At 39.7% G+C, this 25,176-nt stretch overlaps 1 protein-coding gene and 1 long non-coding RNA gene across 3 annotated transcripts in view; one reads left to right on the top strand and one right to left on the bottom strand.

Moving 5' to 3' along the window:
* Window positions 1-5,836, bottom strand: part of SETD1B (SET domain containing 1B, histone lysine methyltransferase) — a 36,733-nt gene extending 30,897 nt beyond the window's left edge. The window contains exons 1-4 of one of the 2 annotated variants that reach the window (XM_072415918.1): window positions 4,663-5,836; window positions 4,291-4,445; window positions 4,036-4,134; window positions 3,519-3,789 (exon numbers count right to left, since the gene is read on the bottom strand). In XM_072415918.1, coding sequence (XP_072272019.1) covers window positions 3,519-3,789; window positions 4,036-4,134; window positions 4,291-4,445; window positions 4,663-4,735 — 598 coding nt within the window. In that variant the 5' untranslated portion in view covers window positions 4,736-5,836. The remainder of the gene's footprint in view (window positions 1-3,518; window positions 3,790-4,035; window positions 4,135-4,290; window positions 4,446-4,662) is intronic. The other variant, XM_072415919.1, reaches the window with a different exon arrangement.
* A 52-nt stretch (window positions 5,837-5,888) lies between these two features.
* Window positions 5,889-18,690, top strand: LOC140333907 (uncharacterized). Its single transcript, XR_011921443.1, has 3 exons — window positions 5,889-11,292; window positions 13,114-13,199; window positions 14,326-18,690. It is a non-coding gene; the product is annotated as an uncharacterized lncRNA (long non-coding RNA).
* The last annotated feature ends 6,486 nt before the right edge of the window (window positions 18,691-25,176 follow it).

Below are 25,176 nucleotides of genomic sequence, written 5' to 3'. Positions count from 1 at the left end.
CCAACACACCCCCTACTGAATCAAGGCCAACGCTCTGCAATATTCTGGGGGCACGAGTTTTGTTGATTGCAGAACTATAGGTCTAAGTAGGGATCATTGGGACCTTTGCACAGAGACTACTGCATCCTCACATATAGCAAGGGCCTCCAGTTCTAAGTTGCTGGCAGGGAACAGGCTTTTCGACTCAGAATAATGCTACTTTAACAAGAAAGGGGTTTTATTGCAGCAACTGAATAAATTCAGTTTATCTATAAGCACAGAATAGAAAACTTTTAATAACTAATATTTGCTTCTGGCTATAGCTGGGACACAAAGCAGAAGCCAAATGTAATAGGATTAATCCCCCCCCTCCAAGTGGTAACCCCAAGTGTGACTCAGGGTAGAAAAAAGAAGCTGGAAGCGGTACCCCAAGTCACAGTCAGGGTAGGCAAACCTATGGAAAACAATAGTAAATCACGACTTATCTGATCCGCCGGCGTCCTACTTCGCGATCCCCGTCTTCTTCCTTCCTCTGGCCAGCGTTCTCTGCACTCGATGAGTCACCAGGGAGTTCCCGGTAACATCGGTGCATGTGGCTGTTCCGTTCGGACACGGTGGGAAATTCATATCTATTGGTATTGCATTCATTACAAAATAACTGTATTAAATGCAATACAGTGGACTTACATGTGTAAAAGCAGTACATTGTCTTTCATGAACATTTTATTTACAGTATACCATAATAGTATAAGTATATTATTTATTTTTAACATTTTTTTTTAAATATTATTTTGACATGATTTTGTGTTTTAAACTTTATTATACTCATATTATACTGTAAAAAAATTTCATGAAAAACGTACCACTTTTAGACATTTAGACAGAAATGAACTGCCCAGGAGGTTAAACAGCTCACCTGGAACGGTGTTACAGTGCACAATGAATGAAAATGCACTACTGTGCATGGAGACACACCAAATCAAGTAAAAAGGGACAGGTGCAGATTATATTTTAGTGGTTTGCGCTGGGAGCCCTTTTTAAAATAAATGGACTGCCCAAACACAAAGTACATATATGGAATACTGATTTACTCTAATATCTTGCAAAAGCCTTGTTTTACCTACGTTTGTGCAATCAAATTGCACTATATTTACAGATATTAATTGACTCTATGCCATGTGGGTGTGTGAAATACAATTCACATAATTAAATGCAGAAAAAAACTCTAGGCAGTAACAGAAGTTCTGTTAGTAGAAAAAAAAAACCTGGAAATGGTTACAAGAGTACATATCACCTAGCCACAGTGCTGTCTATCCAGTCAGGAACACCATTCGATTACCAGCTTCAACTTACAAACTGAAATATGATCCTTTATTAACTGCTAGCCATGAACCAGCAACAAATGTTAACTACAGGTAAATAAGTCTAGCGCTTTTTTTGCATGTTCTCATTTAGTGATAGGCTGAAAGCAGTGGTTGGTCCAATGACTGGTAACCTCAGGTAGTTAAAAGTGAGGTTTGTGGCCAAGGTAAACCATGTGTGCATATAAGCAGTGCTCCACAATCTCACAATAGATGTCAATAGTTTGTATGACTGAGACAAATAAAATGCATTTGTTTTCACTGTACTAAAATGTTATGTGCTACAAAAAAATTGTATGTCACTGGAACATGTATAAAAATTTAAATGTTTACTTCCAATAGTAATAAGTCAGATCCACCATTATTAAACTGAAATCTTGAACGACAAGTCCTTAATAAAGCTTTGTTTTTGCCAACAAAGGGAGGGATATACACTATGTGGACCAGTTTAGTCACCTGTGCTTAAAATAGAACTAAATCCTTGAAGAACATTTTTAGTTTGTTTTTTTTTTTCTACAAAACATGTTGGCTTGTTGCTTTTTGTCTATGTTGGGGGTGGCTTTTGAGGCATGCACATAGCAGTGGCTATACCGCACAGCTTCTGGTACAGGAGCACAAATTATAGGCATGAGTGCACAGCCCTCAAAGCATCTGTCAAACACAGCAGTGGGGCATGTGAGAAGCCGCCAGGTCTCACTGCGGACACACAGGCTGAAAGCACTGGTGCATGGTGTGGTTACCCCGTAGCTTTTGAGACTGCATGCCATAGCACAAAACCAGCGTTATCACTGTATGGCAAAAAAATTATTACATTCATTACGGGCTATTATGTAAAACTTATAAACAATTGCTTATGTTAGTAGGACGTTAATCAAAAATTACAGTTTAGCTATTGGGATAGATTTTTTTAAAAAAAACTTTGTCATACATACAATGTGTACATGTGGCAATTCAACTGCTTATGTCCTATCAGAAAATGGGGCTCACTTACACTGAACACATTTGTATCATTGATGCCCAATAACTGCAAAAAATGACTGAAAAGGCTATTTTAGTGCCAACAAAACACTATACAAAATGTAATGTGTTTATTTCAAATATCTTTATAGTGTATGAATATATATATGTATGTAATAACTCCTTGAGGGGGGCTGTGTCCCATACGGTGTTTGGGTGCACTGTTCCTCTTTTTAAGATACATGGGGAATGAGAAATGTAGAAAAGTCAAACATATACTTCAAAACTGCATACATACAATTATTCTGTTTAGATTCTTCTCCTTCTTCCTTTTTTAAATGAACAATGTGAATGTTGGTAGGACTGATTGATCAAACTAGGAGTTGATGACTTTTAAGTGAAAAAGTACCACAATAAAGTGTAGTCAAAAAGTATAATTATACATAACTATCAAACCCTACTAAAATGAGAACATCTTTTTCCTTGTATACAAAATGCTGTGCATTTGTTTGTATCTATATGTTAGGACAAATGGAAAGAAACCAGTGCATGAGGAAAAAAGAACTTTCAATAGTTATGTGACAGCTATAAGGATGCAAAGAAAAAAGGTACACAAAGTGTCAATTTCCTACAATGTAATGATAAGATAGTAACAAGCTAACCTTCTACTGCTGCAATATAGTACTTGTAATACTACTGTGAGCATCTGTAACCACCTGTAATGTTGATTATTTGTACTTTGCATGTGCTGAGTGGGTAATTACAAACTAAAACAAAGCAGCAAAGACACTCTAACAGCAAGGCATTCATCTCAGCACTGTGCCATGTAACAGTATCCCTGCTTTATTTGCATTTTCTAGCTTGTCCCTTTAAGAAAGTATGCATGCAAAACACAGATTTAAAAACACAAAATCGAGGTGTTGGATATTGGTCTGGCTGTTCTAGCAATCAAAGTGTGAGATTATGGAAAAAGGAGATGGTTTGGGGAATGGGATTACTGGGAAATGTCAGGAGCAGAAAGTTTTAGTGATAGACAGGCCAGATCTCCAGTCTCCTAGCAACAGACAACACTTTCCACACGTGACTCCCAGGGTACAACACAGACCGAGCCTGCACACACACAAACTTCAGTAATGAACCGGGGCGGATCGGTAACGATCTGTCACCCCCTCAGCCCGGGTGAACCCCATATTCCCGTGCAGTATTATAATCATTACCCACCTTTTGTGTCCAGCTCCGCATGGATAATGTTGCCCATCACGGAAGTGTTGTGCAAATGTTTCACTGCATCCCTGGCACCTTTCACGGTGGCAAAGATGACTTTGGCAATGCCCAGGTGTTTCTTGTTCTTGGGGTTGTACAGGATCTCCACCTCCTCCACTTCCCCGTATTTTTTGCACATGTCGCCCAGAAAGTTTTCCCGAATATTGTCGTTGAGTTTCGCAAAAGTGACTTGCTTTGGGGGTACAGGCCCGACATAAAACTCATCGATCTGAGAAGAGAGGAGAGACACATTTATACCTCAGCCGTAACACCACAAGGGCCAAGCTGTCAACTCGGAGCAAGTCTGCAAAGTGATGAAGAAGATCAGCGCCTGGACAGCCACACGGATACTGAGCATCATTCGCTGCACGATGGTTGCTATTCGCCACTTTTTGTTACAATACATTAGGACAAAAGTAAGGAGCAGCCGGGACTGGCTGCGAGTCATCAGGGATCGGTGGCAGCTGGTAAATACCTTGAGTTTGGGCACAGGGAGATCCAGCTCTTTATTTTTGGTCCATATTCTGCCGATCCGGGGATCTCTGACTGTATCCACAGGGGGGACGCCCGAGTTCTGTAAATAAACAGACAAGCCTGGGATTAATGAATAGAAGGGGATGACACTGTGCACACACAGACCTTCCATTGCCCCTACAACACATGGGGCCACAGCCTGCAGCAGGCATGACAGCTTGCAGCCCCTTGGGGTCAAGATGTGTGGGGCACCTACAGGCATGCTAAAGTACAGTCCATCGTAGCGGTAGAGATTGTGCTGTCCCTTCTTCAGAGCAGGGTCAATAATCAACTTGTAACTCTTCCAATGGTGACTTTTCTTCTCGCCAGAAGTGCCGGCTTGGTTGGCCGCCTCCATGCCGTTGATCCAGCCTGCAAGACATGAAGGTTCAGCAGTGAGAGCTGGGTATGCGGTGCAGAGCAGACAGTGCAGGAGACATGCACACACATGTATACACACATACATATACACACAGACATCTACACACACACACAGACATGTACACACAGCCTGATGCTCCACCATTGCTGCTGGATGGGGGACACACACAACATTCACACACAAATCACACATTCGGTCCAAGCTCACTTGTGCTCTGCTTTCTGCCATGGTCTTCTGGGTTCTTGCTTCTCTCCCCGGGCTTGGCCTCCTTGAAAGACATGCCTGCCCGCCTTTCCCACACCCCCCAACCCCTGCTCCCCTGCGCCCAGGGTCGTCTTCTTGCCCCGCAGGAAAGGCCAAGCCGCCTCACAGAAGCCTGCCCAGGTTACATGACATGCTGTGGAGGGCACCGTGCCTGCTCCTTTTTGGTGAGCCAACACATATTGTGTGTGTGTGAGCTGCTTCTGCTCGCTCTGGGGCAGCCCACAATGCACCGCGGCCTCCCCTGTCCTCCGCCTCCCTCCTCTGTCCCCAGCCAGGCAGCAGTCCCGGCAATCAGCCTTCACTTCCGCCCCGCACATTCGCCTCTACAATTCCGTCTCCTCCACGTAGAAATACTACAACTCGAAACAATCGGCATGCTTGGCTGCTTTGATTCTCTTACGTAGTCGGAGATAATATTTTCTCCTCACTAGGCCCCATGTATATGAATGTGTCTGACAATGCCCATCCGCTTCCCTTGTATTTGCCGCTCACGTTTCCTAAGCTGCCATCATTTCCCGGGTGGTTCGGGTGACGGTGATGTTTGTGTTCCGTAAATGTGTGTTTATAGTGACAAGTGCTGCGGGGAATCCCCTTGTTGTGATGGGGAGCTGTGTGTGGAATCTGCCGAATACATTTACATGGCGGCTCCGAACATTCGCCAGACAAGATGGAAGTGGCCAGGCATGGAGCTGTGCTCAGGGAGGGAGACACTCAGGGGATTCACCGGGCCTGTCTAGGTCACATCTCATGGAGGGGATCCTGAGGGCACTCACCCGCCTACTACACCCCAGTCCTCGTATCCTCCGGGGCCTCTGGGCTCTGACACTCACCAGCCGGCTTCCATTTTGTGTTACACCGGGGAGAGGGGGGGGGGTACTGCCTGACAGAACACCCGGAGCAATGGGCGAGGGTACAACATGGCACCTATGGAGAACTCCTATTAACAGCATCATACTGCTACTTGTATAGCCACAAGGAAGGGGTCCCTGTATGTATAACTCTACCCCCATGCTGGGAGTTGTAGTCCTAATAAAGGAGTCCCTGTATATTCTCAGCCTTAGGTAAGGGGGTCTCTGTATTCCTTCCCCATGCTGGGACTTGTAGTGCTAGGGAAGGAATCCGTGTATATATGATCCTACCCTCATGCTGGGAGTTGTAGTCCTTAGTTCCAGTAAATGAGCCCGTGTATTCCTTGCTAGGTCCCTCTATTCCTAACATCTGACTGATACTTGTAGTCCAGGAGGAGCCCCTGTATGTTCTGGTACTTCTAGACATATAGATATCCTTATATTCCCACCCATGTTCTGTGGGAGAATGTATGAATGAGAATTCATAGCCTTGTGCTGGGACTTGTAGTCCCGGTAAAGGGATTTATGTGTTCCGGGGTTACACTCCCAGTCTGTCCCCTCGCCTCATGCCGCTACTTGTGGTGCTGGGGAAGTTCCTGTATTCCCATCCCTGTGGTGATATTTGTGGTCCTAGGGAAGGGGTCCTTGTACATCCCCTAGTCTCATGCTGGTATGTGTGGCCCTATAGACGGGGCCCCTGTAGTCCTAGGCTCCTGCTGGTACTTGTAGTTCTAATGGGCAGGAACCTGCTGCTTGTCTCCTGTGGGCACAGAGGTGCTGGGTAAAGCCGCAGTCTCCCAGCCACATGCTGACACTTGTAGTCCCGGGTACACCCCTATAGCCCTGACGGGACTGGCTAGGAAATGTTCCAGGGATTTATATTTCCGAGGGGCTGTGGGCTGGCTTTGTGTATGAAATACATTCTGTACATGGGCGGGAACACCCGCTGCAGGGTGTCGTTCTAAAGCCCCTATGGGCATTCTGCGGCTTGGAGTTCCTCAGAAGCTCTGTCACAAGCCTGGCATTCCTGGAGCAGCTTTCAGAGGAATGTCTCCACACTCTGCTGTATAGCAGCCCGGTGTTTGTTCTGCATTCTGTGTATTTATTATCACAGGCTCGGACAGAGAAGAGGCTCCCTCACACAATGCCGCGCTCTGAGCGGGCCGGGGGAGAGCACGGGGTGTCCCCAGCTTGGGTCCGGGCCATGTGACGTAATGGGCAGGCAGACTGACTCTCCCCAGAGCGCAGCCAATCAGCGCGCAGCTTGCATCCGCCTGTGACTTATTACTGTAGTCTGCAAAACATCCTTCATCAGACAGCCAAGGAGAGGCCAACAGAGCAGGCAGCCATTATCCTGCCATGGATTGAAATGGCCAACTCTCTGTAGACACTGACTGGGTGTTTCTCCTTTGTTACAAACAAGGGATTCTTTTTTTAGCTGAAGCAGCCACCAGGACTTCACTGTTTTGTGTCCTTTATGTTTGCCATTTCACAGGATTTGGGTTGTTTTTCTTTTTATTTTTGTGAAGAAGGAAGATAAAAACATAAATAGCACAGCATGTCTGGATTTTCTCCTCATGAACTGGAATCCATCTTGCTTTCTCCTAGGTCATGGCACACCCAAAGTTTTTAAGTAAATCCCTTCCTTTTTATTTCAGCCTTGGATTGTTACTCCTCCAAACTGTTACTGAAGGTTCCTTTTGAACAATAAATGACATATTTACAGGTTTTTACAGATATTTTGTTGTAATGAACATTAAATAACATATAGTATCAAATTTAAAGGTAATGTACATTCCTGTTATTACAAGTACAACTTTTATAGCAGTTTACAGTTTGTTCAGTTATGTTTTTTTTTTTTTTCACAAGTTTAGGTGTAAGTCAAATCTGTATAAAGTCTTAGTACATACAGGCTGACATTCTCTATGCTTATTGCACAGATGGGACAATAAAGTACTCAAGTGCTTTTTATCATTTTTATGATATTTTATTTTTACCTTTTTATTTTTGGTATGTCATAAAACCTGTAATTGATGCCACAAATCTCATGTCAAATCCATGCAGGGATATTTGCCAGTTTAACCCCACAGATCTGCAGATATCAGCTTGGCTGTGGAGGTAAGTAAATGCTTTTGTCCTTAAGTAAAATCTAAATTACAGACTTGGAAGAGTCAGAAAGTCAATCTGCATCTCCTGTGACCTTCAGGAAGAACATATCCTATTTATTTGTGTCTGGGTGGATATGTATTATTAATATGATTAATAATAATGAACAGGATTTATATAACGCCAACATATGCAGCGCTGTACATTAAATTGATGAACATATATAATATTATTATTTTGTATACTGATATTTTTGTTACCTAGGTATACAGTTGTCCCTTTCCATCCAAGTTCTGGATTCCATTGCCTAACAAAGCTTTTGTAGAAAGCTAAGGAGATCTCCCACACCTCACTACTGAAATGTCAAGCTTTTTAAAGCTCTCTGTTTATCCCTAGATATTCTGGCATCTAGGTAAGCATTTCTTCTGCTTGTAGTAAGTGTTACAGTTGTGTTGTATTGTGTTCACTGGTCCCACCCTAGTCCTCTGTGGATGTTTATGTAAGATGGTGGACATTGTGAGTAGATGGACGGTGGATGCCATGCTCTGCAACACATCCCTATCATCCTCTACCTATTGACAATCTGTATCTGTCTTGTTAATCTGATATTTCCCATGCTTCTAGATCATTCTTGCCTAATGTGCAGGCAGTCTTGTTAGGCCTTGTCTCTTATGAGAAAGCTGAGTCAGAGCTAGGCCCTGCTGGTCACAAAGGAAGAAGCTGGAGCTTGTGAAAGAGGCAGCAGCATTTCATGGAGCTCTGCCAGCTGCTTATCTCCTAATTGTAGCTACGCACACACTTTTTCTGTATGTGAAATCTGCATTATGTGTATAGACAGGAAGAAATATAGGGGATGAGGAAATGATTGGATCCTGTGTGCACAGGGATTCATCTGTAACACAGAATATTCTGGTATGTTAGTACTAACAGCCTTTGTCATTTACTGCTGATAAATTCTGGCAGGACAACAGTTTACTATTCCTAATAAACAGGATTTATAAAGAGCCACCATATTACGCAGTGCTGTATATTAAATAGGGGTTGCAAATGACAGACAGTGACACGGGAGGAGGAGAGGACCCTGCAGATGAAGAGATTACAGTCTAGGAGATTGATGTGGAATATTTAAAAAAAAAAAAAAAAGAGGTATTATGATTTAGCTCCAGCAAATAAATGCCTTATACAACGCATGTTTGCCTGGCTGAGCTTTGTATGGAAAATTACAGCTATGTGGGGGGGGGAGGATTAGACAGCTGGAGCTCTGCCCAGTGGGGGGGAGGGGCAGTGCTTTCTGCAGCAGGGTTTACTAGAGGTGACATGTTGGAGGAGTCAAGGAGCAGAACTAGTTCCACCACTCAGAAAACACAAACCGGTATAACTAGAAGGATTGTACTTCCTTCTATATAATGAGTTTGTTGTTCCATGCTTGGAATAGTACACCACTTAACAAAAACTAGCAACATGCATTTGGACAGTTCAAAGAGAGTTGTTTTTATTCACGGAAAAGGCTGCTTGATACTTTTATTGGATGGCTTATATTATTATTATTATACAGTATTTTTATAGCCCCAACCTATTACGCAGCACTGTCCAAAGTCTACAGTCATGTCACTCACAATCTTATGTCCCTACCATAGTCATATGTCTTTAATGCAGTATAAGGTCAATTTTTGGGGGAAGGCAAATAACCTAACTGCATGTTTTTGGAATGTGGGAGGAAACCCACACAAATGCAGGAGAACCTGCAAACTCCATGCAGATAGTGTCCTGGCCGAGATTTGAACCTGGGACCTAGCGCTGCAAAGGCCAGAGTGCTAACCTCTGAGCCACCGTTTTGTGATTCTTTATTTGTATTTATTGTTTTTTGTACTAATAAAGTCTTGAGATGATTTAGAAATAAAAAAAAAAAAAAGAATCGCAGTACACTGATGTTTGCACCTGCAGCTTTAGTAGCATATTCAAGATGTTGACTGCAATTAATCGTTGTTATTTGTAATTGTAAATAAATAGGCTGCTGTTATATACCTCATTTATGTCTGTCACTGTTTGTGATATAGGGAATATGATCTAGGTTTATGTCATCAGTCCTGAGGTGTGCTATGACTTTTCTCGTCTCCTGTGTCAGTATGACTGTCATTGCCTGTTGTGATAATGTAGCTATATGTAGAGCAACTCAACCTCTTTACTGATACATTGATACAGTACATGTTGTGAATGATGCTCCCCTTGTTTAAAGCATCTAAGCCAGTGTTTCCTAACCAGAGTTTGTTCAAGGGTTGCTCTGGGTTCCCTTAGCCATAAGCAGTTTGGATATCTCAGATCAGTTTATATTTTTGGTTATCTGTAGGGGACATTCTTCTCAATTATTATTATTAATAATAATAATCAGGATTTATGTAGCGCCAACATATTACACACCGCTGTACATTAAATAGGGGTTGAGAAATGACAGACGAATACAGACAGTGTTACAGGAGGAGAGGACCTTGCCCCAAAGAGTTTACAATCTCGAAGATTAACCAGCAGTGTAAAGCTGCGTACACACGGCAAATTTTTCTCGCCCGATAATCGGTATCGGCCAATTATCGGGCGAAAATCTGCCGTGTGTACAGTCCTGGCGGATCCATGGACGATGGACGACGACCGATCCTAATGAAAGGGAAGGGGAGAGCGCGCAGCAGGGTGCCGCTCCGTCGCTCTCCCCCTCCCCTCTCCATAGAGCATGAACGGTGCTGTATGTACAGCAACGTTCATGCATCGTGCAGTCTTTTCTCGTTGGAAAGGATCGTGAAAGATCCTTTCCAACGAGAAAAATTGCAGGTGTGTACGCAGCTTAAGAGACATTCTTGCCACTGATCACAAAGCTAATATACTGTACACTGTGAATATAGTAAATATAGCCGGGTTACCTGAAAATGAATTCAAGGGTTTCCCTTGTTAAAAGGGCCAAGAAAGTCTGATCTAAGCTTTTCCAACGCTGCTGTCCTGGTTCAGGCTGCAAACATCCCCATCTCCCTTCATCTCTATTACAAAGAGAGAAGTTACTTTGCAGTTCACAGAAGATAGCTACAAGGGCTGATAACACTCTGGAAGTTGCAAGGCCTGGTTGATTTCTAGCAGAAGCAACAGGTAATTTCTGAACTCAACAAAAATGTACTCAAAAATGACAAATAACACTACATCTAGGGACTTACAATATATAGAGATATTGTTCCTGAGGTTAGGTTAACTTTATTTACTTCAGCTGTGTAAGGCTATCTATAACCAACAGTGGAAAAGTAGATATCATTTAAAACCTGCTAATTAGTCAAATAAAAATGTACATAGGATAAAGAAGCGCTTGCCTTCATTAAAAAAGAAACTTGTCACTAAACTGGTCAAATTGTGCTGACATAATAGATGGAAAACAATTGCATAAGCGGATGGTTCATTCATACAGAGATATAAGCAGTTACAATTATATGCAACTGTTAATTTTACCTGTAAAAGCCACATTTGACCCTTTTCCTCTCTTTTTGTCCCCTGTCTAATATTATTGTGATTGGCACCCTAAACAATAGAAGGAACAGTCTAAGGAAGTGGGAAGAAATCGCACAAAGCTTGCATCTACAGAAAAAAGGTCAGCATATAGATTTTGGATCTTGTGTATTTTGAATGTGTTTCACTAAAGGTAACCTCTATGTTTTGCTTCATTATACAGTATAATTAGTTTGAATTGTTATATATATATATAAAGTTTTCAGTTATCCCTGTTCTTTGTTTTAGTTAAATGTTATTAGTTGGTACATCACTCTACTATGATAGTATTAAACCTTGTGTGATTTTTTTTTTCTTGTAAATGCATTGAGCACACCATAATCATGTTTTGGGCACATTCAGACAATAGGTATTCTATCACAGTGTTTATTGCCCCCAGGCACCTACTGTCAAACATCAGACACTCAGGAGCAGCAACAGGCTGCCACTGGCTTTTTCCTGGTGTTTACAAACAAACTTCTATGCCAGTGCATGCAAGCAACTGTAAAAGCTTTGCATGAGCATTTCCTTTTTTTTCTTTAAACTGTTTGCAAGCAGCACCAACGTAAACCATGCCTAGACGCTGGATTTATCATCAAAAAAATGCTGCCTCCTAGTTTGTCAAATAAAAAAATAAAAATTGCCCCTACTAAATCCAGAATGTAGCCCATTACTGACAGAGGTAAAAATGGAGATATAAGCAATGTGTGCACTTGCAGGATATTTGGTAGCTGGAAATGAACTTTAATGATTGTTTCCAGTGACAGATGAACCAACGAATGCTGTACACACAGCACCAGTTTTGTTCTATTGGGAGGAGAGACTGTGCCCATTGATAAGTTTGGCAGTCTTTCGCAATTGGTTGTTCATTGATCCGCCATGGCAGATTGAATGACAATGGGTGATGCCTGCCAGATTTCACTCTAGATGATCATACCTTTTGCCTCTGGTGCCAATTTATCTGATGTCTATAGGAAGAACATGTGATGACAGGTGTATTTGACCTGCAGCTATATTCCGTCTGACCTGCATTTACTCTTCTTCTAAGCTGTATTCTAATTCAGGTGCTTTTGCATTCCTACTGATTTGTATAGGGAAAGAAGCAACTCTGATGGGAAAGTCCTATTAGTTCAACACATTTCACTGCTGGTTCCACAGATGTGTGAACCCAATTCAGTTGCTTCTTGTATTTAGAAAAATATGATACTGCCCTAAATACAGGGCTGTATTAATGAGTCTGAAGTGTTCCCATGTAAACCAGATTTTTATGGACCAAGCTCCGTTAATTTCTCTTCTAATTATTCTTAAAGCCTAAGTGTACCCCCCCTCCAATATTTTATATAAAGTGTGTTTAAACCTAGGAATACGTAATATCTTCCAGTTTATCAATCCTTTAAAAGTTTTTGTGGACTTCTGTCCATCTTTTTGTTGTCTCCTATTCTTTGTCAGTGTGAGGACAGCCTAGGATCGGGTCATGCTAAATCTGTAGCGTATACTAATGAGAGGTCCAGTGATTTTTGGCTAAGGTTCATAGAAATGGCTGAACAGTGTTTCAAAATAATGAATAAACAACACACATTTGTGTTTCAACTCTACATTCTAGTAGTTTGTATGGAATTTGGTTTTTTTTTTTTTAATCTCCTCTATGCATGTTTATATTCGTGGTGTAATAAAAAAAAAAAAGTTTCCCTTCTATACAAGTCATACCACCTTTAGCTACAATAATTGCAACCACATGCTTCCTGTAATTTAATATCAGTCTTTCACATCTCTGGGGAGGATTTTTAGCCAACACTTGGTGCAGGGCTGCTATAACTGATATATGTGTACAAAAAAAAAATGCAACTATCCTTTTAAATGTCCCTTCCCTCCCCCCACAACCCCCTCAGCTCCTTTACTCACCTGTCCCTACTCTTTTTTGCAGAACCATCGAGATAAATATTAGAAAGACTGACCTGGGGAAAAATAGGAAATCAGAGCCTGACCAGAAACTTTTGGTAGAGGGAAAAGGCAAGTAGAAAACTTTGGAGGGGTTCCTGGTTGAGCCAAATTTATAAGATTACTGTGCTAAAAAACAATGAAACTTTTAATTCAGAAACATGGGTGCGCTTTCCAGCATGTACAGATGATTTTTAGATTATACTTCAATGTCTTTACTGGTATAGGCCTGGGCTTGGACAGAATTGGTTCCCTGCTTGTTTTTTGCTGCTCTGATGTTTGACTTTCTCTTGTGTTTACAATCATTATCTTTTGTTCTGTGGGTAACTATCTGACAATTTATGTGACTATCCAAAGCAGATTTGGACTTGTTCAGTTAATGTCTTCTAGATTATTTGCCAGAAAATCTCCTCCACATTGAATTACACTAAATATTGGTATGATTGCCTTACAGAAAGTGTGTTTGTTTTGTGCAAGACAACATCAGGCAAATAAAAGTGCCCAAAAGGCATGAGGGACCAGCCAGTTGGTTGATTGGTTGGTTGGAGATGAATTATGAGCATTTATGTTATTGTTTGCTCCATTCTTTAGTCCTGCATTGAGGTGGAGGAAGGTGGGGGTCTATATGTAATAGACAAATCATTTCACAGCTCCCATGTGCAAATCACTTGCATCCCTTACTAATAACTATCCTGGTAGCTGTAAAGTAATTATATTGGTAGACTTTTATAATACATTGAGTTTGACGTATTAAAACTGGAAAACGATAGACAATCAGGGTGATCCAGCAAACCTAGAATGGATCTGGGTCAGGATTTAAAACATTTGCCAACTAATAGTGAATGATTTTTAAGAACTCTGTTCCATGTTTGCTGGATTACCCAGGTTTTCCCATAATAGTCCAGCTTCATCTTTAGCGTGATGCTCTCTTCATAATGGATATGAAAGGCCTACAAGCCATTAGTTATGTTTCTTATTTTTTTAAGTCTGGTGGAATCCTATGGAAATTCTGGTTTCCTTTTGTTTTGCCTTTCCTTATTTAATTTGATGGGATAGAAATAGGGTAGATCACAATGAAAATGTCTCTGAGCAAGGTATGCAGTTAGGCCCTCCACAATGATGACATTTAACGTCTGTAAGTACTCAGAATACACATTGTTGTGCTATTTAGTAAGTAAACTTCTGTATTCTACTTTAGACAGAGGTGTGAAATCCAGAGGCCATCACAGTTTTATGCTGCTGAAACCATCACTAATGGTTTTTACAATGCATGACAATGAAATAGAGGTTGAACATTTTGAAGTAGGGAGGTTATCGTGACATCCAGGCAACTAGCAATTTCAGAAGGTCTAGAATGGTAGCTGCTTTACTTTTCTAATGGTATGTATCAGACATTCCAACCAAAGTATTTTTTTTTATTTTTTTGCTATAGTGTTTGCTTCAAATAAGAAATTGCCATTTTATTGAGCTTTTCCTTTGTTTACACAAACCTTTTATCTATCCTACCTATGTCTGCATACAGTGATAATTTCACTTTAAAACTGAGTAACCAAATGCATAAAAAGATGTGTCTATCTAACATCAGTACAGTGCAGGACTGGTGGTCTCTTGGGGCTCCAGCTCTCTGCCAAGCAGGAGCAGTGGGAATCATTTCTTGCTCTGTGTTTGACCTCTTTTTCTTTTTTTGCTTTCCTCTGAGACATCATGGCTCAGATTCTGCTTCACAACCCTTGTTCCCAATTCATAGCACATATGTTTGCATATGTTTAGTGATTTCCATAACTACCATCCCATATTTTATAAATACAAAATGAATGAGTATGTATACAGAGGTATGATAGGCTTTTTGAACACAACAGTTTTTATGTGGACTGAAAGTGATGTTTTTATTTCCTATTCCTTCCCATGTATGCATCAGTTGGGATCTTTTTATATGAAAAATAACCAACAAGCCATTTTTGGGAACAGCTGATCTAATATACCAAAATAGAAAATGTGTTTTTAACATTCATGGCTTTCTTTTTCCAAAAAAATGTCATTTGGGCATCATTACTATTAAATTGTCATGAAGTTTGCTGGCTAGTGAATAATATCAGTGCATTTTTGTATCTTTGCTGTTGCATTAGTAAACATAAACTCAGGAAGGCCCTATATCTTTAATATCCAAAGGCGTTGCCCTATATCTTTAATATCCCAAGGTGTTTCCCTTTACAGAGTGCCTATAGTCAACTCTGCTACACTTTGCTCAAATTTCTGATCAAGCATGTTGATGATGATGATGATGATGATGGTTTATTGCCATAGAAAATATTGCCAGTCTAGCTGGCATACTTCAGCAGCCTGACTTAGTTCCCTTATGACATGCCAATACCAGTAAAAGTAAAAACTAGTTACTTTAAAAATTACTAGCACCTTAGGTCTCTTTCTTGAGAAACTACGACTGCTAAATGGATTTGATAAAAGCCTCTGGATAAAGTAATAAAATGGACCCTGCCTTTTTTTTACTTTTGAAGTATGGGAAACCTATATTGCCACCTTGCCCATGTACATCAAAAAACACATCGCATCAACTTCCCTTACCTCCTAAATTGTAAGCTTTTCGGGGCAGGGTCCTCTCCTTCTCCAGTGTTACTGTCTGTCATTTGCAACCCCTATTTAATGTACAACCCTACATGATATGTTGGCGTTATATAAATCTTGTTTATTATTAATAATTATTTAATCAGATGGTATGTTTATCGGTTGTTGTCTAAAGATCCTCCTGTTAAGTTCTAACCATGTTATTTGCTGTAACCTTCTTCATTGATGCCTTTTGTTCCGGAATGTTTTGTAACCATTGTTCTCCCTTTATTTTATAACTATACAGACTCCTGTAACTTTTTATATGTAATTGCTCTTTTTTACTCACAAAATGTTAAATTAAAAATCACCACAGTGTAGTTCAAACTGTGCCAGCTCTGGACAAAAATACATTCACCATAGCCTCCCTTCTCAGGACCCTGAGGTTGGCTTATTTTTTCCAGGATCTCCTTCTTTCAGTATTTGTTCCCCCAAATTCCTTTCAAAATTTTTACTAAGCCAGTAACCTAATTTTCTCAAAGCTTTGCTGGTCCTTTGCGGAAACTAAACATTATTTCCGCAATGGCTTCTTTTTTCTCCCCCCTAAACGTGGTTGCACATGTTGAACAGCATTTGTGACTATGCACCTCTGCAGAATTTCTATGCCAGGCACGCAGAATTCACATGAAAGTAGTGGCATTTGTCTTCAATTGGGAGGAGTTGTTTGACTCAGCATCATTCTGTGCTGAATACAAGACGTATACAACAGTAGGCTTCATGCATAAAACAGGAGGGGAGGAAAGTCGTTTCCTATTGTAAGGGATCAGATGCTTTTCTTCGGTTTCTAGTCTGAGCTGAAAAATGACAGCTGGAATCTGGTTGATATTGGCAACACATTTTTTTTTCTTTGTTCCTGTTTTAAACTAGTTTGGTGTGTGTGGCTGTTTACCTACATGTCAATATAAAAGTAAATACATTTTAGGCCTTTAGCTGGAAAAAGGAAATAGTACAGACTTTAGGTGGTAGAGAGGGTGTATTTATAAGGGGTTTTTGAAGCTTTGATATTTCAGTCATTTCAGTGTTTGTTCAGTCATACCATTACCCAGAATTAAAACAAGGAGGACCGTGCTAAATTAGAAATATGAAGGCTACTATTGTTGATTTCTTTTTTTTTTAGGGTAAGTTCTCCAAGGTTGTCAGTACTTATTCTTCCTTTACCGACTGGTGAGTTGGTGAGCTGACATAGAACCAAGTACCAATTGTTGGGTCACCCAATGTGCACATCCTTTGCCCCAGTAAGTGAATCTCTAATTAGTGAGAATGTAAACTCTGAAGCCTACACCAAGTAATGGCTGGTTGCTTTTGAAGAATAAGTGTACATTTTGTGTTTCCAATCAAGTGGGCCAGTCATATCCCATTCAGCCTCTGCATGTGTTCTGTCTGGATAACCCATAGCTCTCTGCTCTTCTGTTTCCTTGGTGCTATATACACAATATACAATCTCAGTATAAACCTAGCAAGTTTTCACACAACTAGTCTTTCCAAATAAAGCTAACCTTTCATGCAAGGAGATGAAAGCTGCCTTCCCATGAAAATGCTAGATTCATGCTTGTCATATTAAAACAATGGCTGCAGATTTTTCTGCACAGAAGTATGTAGATCAGGAGTTCTAACTTCATGCTGCCTGACCATGGCTCATGCTTGTTTCAAATCACTGAATACTGAAATGGTGACAAAGAAAGAACAAGTTCTTTCAGATTCAGCTATTGATTTCCTTTTTTAGTTTAAATTGGGATTAAATGGTAATATTTTATATCTTCAAAGATTAATTAATGTATAGAAATGTTACCAATTTAATAATGTACAAACTAATAAACAATCAACAAACAACCCCAACAGTACACCACTGGTGTACAAAATGCCCCTAGAAATGTTATTTTCTTCCTGTGTGATTAGCCAAATGATTCTCTTGGGATTCTCATTGCATCCCCATGCTATGGCATATCAGTTTGGTTAAATACTTCCTAAAGGTTCATTAGTTCTAAAGGGATGCAGACATTTCCACTCAGGAATTAGTTTAAAAAAGAAAATCATTAAATAAATGATTGTTTCTTCAGAAAAGTAACAGGTTGGAACCTACAAACATGTTTGGTAAAATCCTGGCAATATACAATGATTACCTAGAGAAGACTAATTTTCTATAGACAAGTGGAAGTTACCCTTTCTTTTATGTAAATAATTGATACGTGTTATCAAAGTTAACTGTGTTTGTTTAAAGAGCATACCAGCACCAGATATATGGAAATCCACTAGCCACATAAGGTTTTTGGATCATCACATTACATGCTTACCCCTCATATTTTTCTTGTTTTTTTATAAACTCAAATTGGGCTTTTTAAATCAAATTTCAGGGCATTGTGTAGATTCCTTCCCGTGACACTCGTGTTTTTCAGCATTTGTTGAAATAACGTTTACCCTCTGCAGATCAGAGTCTCTTGAGTTTCCAGGTGCAGAGGACCGACAGTCCCAAGAGACGTTCCAAGATGTCACCACAGACTTCCTCTGGATTTGGAATGTACAGCCACTAGGAAGTCTTCATATCTAACAGGTAGGATGGTGGACAACCAAAAAAAAAAAAACCTCATTTCCTACGCAGAGAAAAAGTAAAATGAGTGCATAAATAAATTTTTGCATTTTTATACTGTTGATGGCAGCAATTGGAGGAAATAAAGGAAGGTGAATATGTGGGGGTGGGCAGGGTAGAGGGTGGCCCCCATCATTATGGAATAGTAGTGGGCACTCATTGCGGTGATTTCTTGTCGTACTGCTGCTCTTTTTTGTGAATAATGAGTATGAATTAAGGCAAGGGGTCTCGTGCAGGAAGAATTCAAAATGCCCAAGCAATGATGACTGGGCAAGAAAATTGGATGTTGATGTGACAAATTAATAAAGTAATAATTTGTTTGATGAATTTAAACCAATAAAGTCGGTCTGATAAAAGAAATATGTTGTTTTGTGTGTCATTTATATACAGTTTAGAGTTTCCTGTAGTAATTTCTTTGTTACATGCAAGCGCAAAGCAAGTTGTTTACATAGCTCAGGCTAAAAATGTATAGAAACAACTAAATACAGAACATGATTATTACTGCTATGTTACGCTTGTTCTGAACCAAGTTTACCAGCTTCGAGGGGAGGTGAGTATGGAAGTAAACCGCTTTTGCTAGGATCTCATATAATGAGGATGCTCTGTCTTAAGTGCATATAACATAGATTTTATTTATTAATTTAAAGACAAAAAACAAACAAATATAAAACATTGGTTAAAAACATACGAATTTGAAGTTTCAAAACTGTTAGAGAATGATGCTGCTAAATCTCTATTAGAATCCTAAAAATACACAGTAACACTAAGGCTGGATTCACACATTTGTGTTGTGTTAATGTGCAACAATGATGTCATGTGTTAGTATACTGTTGTGCCATTAATCCTGAATTTTATCCAATACCACGGAATTGCAGCACACCACAATGCACTACCATATGTTGTGGTACACTTGGTTGCTAAAAATAAATGGCATGCATGTTTTGTTTTTTTCCCTTGTTTTTGGTGTAATTGAAAGGCCTATTAAATGAAATGGACTGTTTTGATGCAATACATGATAACAATGCAAAGATGTAAATGGGCCCTAACCGATTTGAAAAAATGATGTGGATAATATATTATCAATTGCTATGATAGAAACAGCCAACTAAAGCCACATACACACGTGCAATAATAGTCGTTGGAAAGGATCTTTCACAATCCTTTCCAACGACTAATATTGCACGATGCATAAACGAGTGTTGTACATACAGCACCGTTCTGCTCTATGAAGAGGGGAGGGGGGGAGGGACACAGCGGCACCCCCTCTCCCTTTCATTAGGATTGTTAGTTGCCCATCATCCGTGGATCTGCCAGGACGGTAGTTTGGACGACGGTCGCTGTACACACACCAGATTCTCGTACCGATTATCGGGCGAGAACCGTAGTCATGCCAACCACCCCACAAGGTGTGTGAACAATAGTCTTGTCCTTCCCCTTTTTAGCCTAAATCATTTATAGGTTAAAGTGTGAAGTGCAAAAATACAATCTTGGTATCCCCAGGACATTTCTGTTTCCGTTAAATATGGAATGGAGACCATCTGAAATATTAATTTTGGACTTTCTGTCAAAAAAAACCTTCAGGAATTTAGAAGTTTTTATAACATTTTTTTTAATTTTATAAAATTTAATAAAAGATTAAAAGTAATTAAAAGAGTCGATAGCATAAAGCTTTCTGCATCACATATAAGAAACATGAATTACTTACAGCAATAAAATGATTAGAACACATACTTAATAAGTTATCTTGGCACAAATATCCCAGCAGAACTGTGACATTTGTAAGCATTTATGCATGGTTCTATTCAAGTACTAAGATGCAAATATTAAAATTTACTATATGTAATGTACATGTAGGCACTCATTTTCCCTGTGCCTTAGCTGAACGACCTAATCATGCAAGGCAATAGATTGAGAGTCTATTGTAGTGGCATATCCAGCTGCTTTCACTGTACATGTTCTGCAGCTCTCCCTTTTAAATGCAAATTCAGCTCTGTATCTGTTACTGGTAAGAGAGGCTCTGCGAGGGAATGCAAAGCAAAGTCCTTTTTTGTATTGAAGTCCACAGCAGGTGCTCTGAGTCTCATGTTCACCCCAGCAGCTGACAAAAAACATTGTCCCACCTGTCAAACTGTAGACAAGCAAACTGTACTGTAATTCTCTGGATACCCAGAGAACATGCAGGAACAGTTTCACTGCTTCTTTCAAATGTCCAATAAATTGAGCGTGTGAAAGAAAAGTTAGTAGTGAGCAATAATCATTCAAACTATGTTTAGTGTATAGCACTGGGATATTGGAAATATACATACTTCGATTTTACATACAAACTCTGAATCATAAAGATGTGTTTCATTTGTTATTTGATCAGATATAAACTATGTTTATTTTGCATGTTGTGGTAACCCAAAGCAGCGCAATAACTATACTTTTCATTTTCTGCTTCTTTGACATTTTTAGGGCTTTTATCCTGTAACAACGGCTTTTCCTTGTATACATGTCAATATTGAAACATAAGCAAGGTCAAATGCAGGTCTGGTTTCATAAATAAATAAACTCAGTTTACAATGTAAATACAGTAAAATGACCATACCAAGATCTATAAAACCTGAAAACCTGGTTGCAAAAGAACTGTTTTGTTCTTAACTGACGTATTATATATAAAAAAAAAAGTTAAAAGGAAAGAAAAAAAAAGGGGGTAGCATCTCACAGAACTGTCAACTCCCTAAAAAAGAAAATCAATCTCAATATTGTAACTGTAGTAAATTAGGATGAATATGTTGATTGTAATTCCACACCAATGTCTGGTATTTCACAGAACAACAGTATTGGATAAAAAAAAAAACTGCCTAAATCTCTTCGTACTCTGACCCCAAGATACCAGATCTTCCAATTCCATGATATCACTCACCCTAACCAACCATTGGTAAATGGGAGGTGATATTTGTTTGCACACTTTTGTTGCACTGAGCAAGTGATAGGAATATATTAAATGCTGTGGAGAACACTTGTAAACAAATGTAGTGTTGTTCTCCACAGCACTTTTCTTTCCTCAGGGCACACCTTGATGCTTACAAAACGTGGAGTGGAAATCTCGGTAGTTGGGTTGTAGTTTAACCAAAGCTGCCTACAGTCTGTTACAGTGACAGCAAAAATAGGTGTCTTCGTTTGCTTGTGGTAAGCCAGCTTTCTCCTTTATTCAAGGATGTTTTTTATACACTTAATATGCCAATGCAATCATCATACTTATGTGATTTACAAGCTCTCAGATAGGTAAATTTTGTAAGGATTTTTGTAGATAGGTCAAGAAAACTGTGATGCTTCTAAAAATGAAAAAGTTACTACTGGAGCCCCCATGGGGGTACCAAACTTGAATTAAACACACAGCCCAATCTAAAGGTATTTAGACCCTTGGTGCTGAACATGGAAAAAATTTACATTTAGGAAAAAACGTATTTACCAATATAGATTTTAAAATCTAAAAATGCTTTTTAAACCTTTATTAAAAAGATTTTGTGGCCAAGATACTCCATTCTACAACCTTTTGAATGCCTACTAAACAAAAAAGTGGTCTCTAAGGGCCCTAACTGGTTTATTATTATTATTTTTAATTATAATAATAAACAGGATTTTTATAGCACCAACTTATTACGCAGGGCTGTACATTAAATAGGTGTTGCAAGTGACAGACAAATAGAGACAGTGATACAGAAGGAGAGGACCCTGCCCCGAAGAGCTTACAATCTAGTAGGTGAGGAAATGAACACACAATAGGAGGGGAGATATGTAGTGGTGGGAAGTAGTGATGGTTTCAAAATACAGAAGAAGATGGGTAAGCAAGTTTGGAGAAATGGGTTTTGAACACTTTTAAATGAGCAGAAAGTTGGAGCAAGCCGTATAGGATGGGGAAGACCATTCCAGAGGCGGGGCAGCTCTAGAAAAGTCTTGGAGCCGTGCGTGTGATGAGGTTATGAGTGAGGAAGTCATTAATAGGTTATTGGAGGAGCAAGAACTGTGGAGGGATTTGAAGGCAAAGCACAGGAGCCTGAATTTGATTCTAAGGTGAAATGGAAGCCAATGAAGAGAACTGCAGAGAGATGCAGCAGAAGAAGAGCGGTGGGAAGGATGGATGAGTCTGGCTGCAGCATTCATAATAGATTGTAGAGGAGAGAGTCGGGTTAGTGGAATACCAGGAAGGAGGAGGTTACAGTAGTCAATAGAGATGATAAAAGCGTGTACCAGGAGTTTGGAGGACTCAGGGGACAGGTTGGGGCGGATTTTGGAGATGTTGCATAGGTGAAAGTGACAGGACCTGGAAATGTTCTGAATATGGGTGTAAATGGGAGGACAGAGTCAAAGGTGACGCCAAGACAACGTGCCTTAGGGGAATCTGAATGTCAGATTGCCAAGAGCTAATATAGTCTATTGTAAATTTAAATGACTGCACCTTTTAGCCATTTAAAGCCTGGCTAACTATTCTAATTAAGGATAAAAGTTATATGATTATCCACAAATGGTACATAAACCCAAATAATCCTCAACAAGGTGGTGTTCCTTAGGAGAATTGCTACTGAGTAGGCTCATATCAAGCTAACTACACTGTTATTAACTGTGCCTGTTGGGCTGTGGTTGTTGAATTCGTGATGAAATTTTAATTACCTGCCTGTCATGGAAATCCGTTTGCTTCAATACATTATAATCAATGACCTTAAACAATATTGACCAAGACATGGTGGAACTGTGATATGCAAAAATTTCCCTTTGAAATCAGAATTATCTTCTTTGACAAAATTTGACTCCGACGATATATGTTATTTTCTATGGGTAACAAGATAAACTTGATATAATATATACTAGTTACCTGTGCTCCCAGTTACCCATCTTACAGGTTCTGCAGAAAGAACAGCAGGTCTTTGGATATAGTACATTTTTACTACATCGTTTACTGCAGTATAGAAAACGTTATCTGCCCTAAAATGATTGGATCCTTGATCAATGTTGTATATTGGGTTGTAAATTGGCTGTTCAGCTCAGCCCAAGTTATGATAAAACCTAATTCCTTATGGGACAAAGCCCCATTCCATCATAACCACTAGTAAATACCATACTGCTCCCCACTACTAAAGTTGACATTTTACAGCTGATTGACATTGAAGGAGCTGATCACTGTAGGGGGGTAAAACCCCTATATAGGCGGAAATCAAGCCTTTGTTAGGTTAGACACTAGATTCCAAAGAATTATACAGGACACAGGGATCATTCTGAAGACTACTGGTACCTTCTAGCACTTGGAGTTGTTAGCACTGATTTAAAAATACACCAAAAGCCTCAAATAATTAATTCATTATTACATTTGTGGTAATGAGATGTGATGGGTCCAAAGAAAGAAGTGTAAAACCTGGATCAGCAAAGATAGCATAAGCACTCCCAGAAAAGGAGGACATAACGTGTAAGAAGAAAGGGGACTGTGCTAAAAACTGACTAATCATTTTTTTTCAACAAGTCGCAGTTTTGTTTTTTTTTTTCAAGCAAGTTTCAAGTATATAACAAATAATTATAAAAAAAAGAAAAACAGTGCAAGAAAACATGCAAAATACATAATTTTTATTTAAATCTCTATAGGACAACATTTTTTTTAATGTCTGGAACAGGTACTTTTTTTAAGGGTTGCTCTTTTGTGTAAAGGGTTTTGTACAGAACAAAGGTACAGTATACATAAACCAGCTGGTTGAAAGTCTTTTTTCTGGTTTCACTAACTCTCACTTGTTTCTGGAAAGTTGCTGAACATTCTGTTTGTAAGCCAGGGAAGGAAACTCACTGCTTCCTGTCTTGCATCATATGTAGCTTGATCTTTCTTTCTCTAACAGTTTGCCACAACAGCTTCACTACAACTCAGTAAAATACCAAATGAAATGGTCTAGTCAAGTTAAATTAAAACGGAAACACTGGACTGTATTAATTCCAGTCAATGTGCTGCATATACAAAGAGAAAAATTACACCATCAGCAAAATGTCATATAAAGGAGTACCTCTGTGCACTATATACAATTTAAGCCTTCAGCCTCTATATATACAACGTTGGCAGTACATACTATAAAGCAAAGGTGGCAATATTACCAATAGTTGGTGTCAGTTGGAGAAATCATTGAAACAATGGTGCTCCATCATTGGCCATACCAAATGTCCAATATGTACAGAAAAGTAAACAAATCTCAATGTCTACCTTGTGTAGCCAGGTACATCATCCCCATCACCCAGCATGTGCAGCCAGATAAATAGATCCCTATCCAAAATATGTTTAGCTAGGTACATAATCCCAAACTCCCAGCATGTGCAGTCAAGTACATCAATTCCAATGCCCAGAATGTGCGCTCAGGAACATGAATCCCCAAGCTCCGGATTGCAGCCAGGTACATTAATCCCATTGCCTAGCATGTACAGCCAGATAAGTAAATACATCTATGTTTATCCAGGTACATCATTATCATAGTCAAGCATGTGCAGCCAGAGAAATAAATCCCAATCCCCAGAATGTCATTCCCAGTGCACAGCATGTGCAGACAGGTACCTCTCCTAATGTCTACTATGTGCAGCCAGGTACAACAATAATCCCAATGGCCACTATATCCAGCAAGGTACCTTATTCCCAATGCTCAGCCTGTGCCACTCTCCTCCTCCTGTCTCAGTGGTCCTGGGTCCCCCAGCACGAATTTCAGTGTTGGATAGGTCTGTGACCTTCTTATATCTTTAATTGGTCTTAAACTGAACAGTTGGGGGGTCTCGGTGTTCTTTTACCCTGTACTGTCTGTGCTCTGCCTTATTCAGTCTTGGTACATGCGACCTGGGCACAAC

This window comes from Pyxicephalus adspersus, chromosome 6, assembly GCF_032062135.1.
Source record: "Pyxicephalus adspersus chromosome 6, UCB_Pads_2.0, whole genome shotgun sequence".
NCBI classification, from domain to species: Eukaryota; Metazoa; Chordata; class Amphibia; order Anura; family Pyxicephalidae; genus Pyxicephalus; species Pyxicephalus adspersus.
The sequence above is the reverse complement of the archived record's forward strand: the minus strand, read 5'-3'. Positions and strand labels throughout refer to the sequence as shown.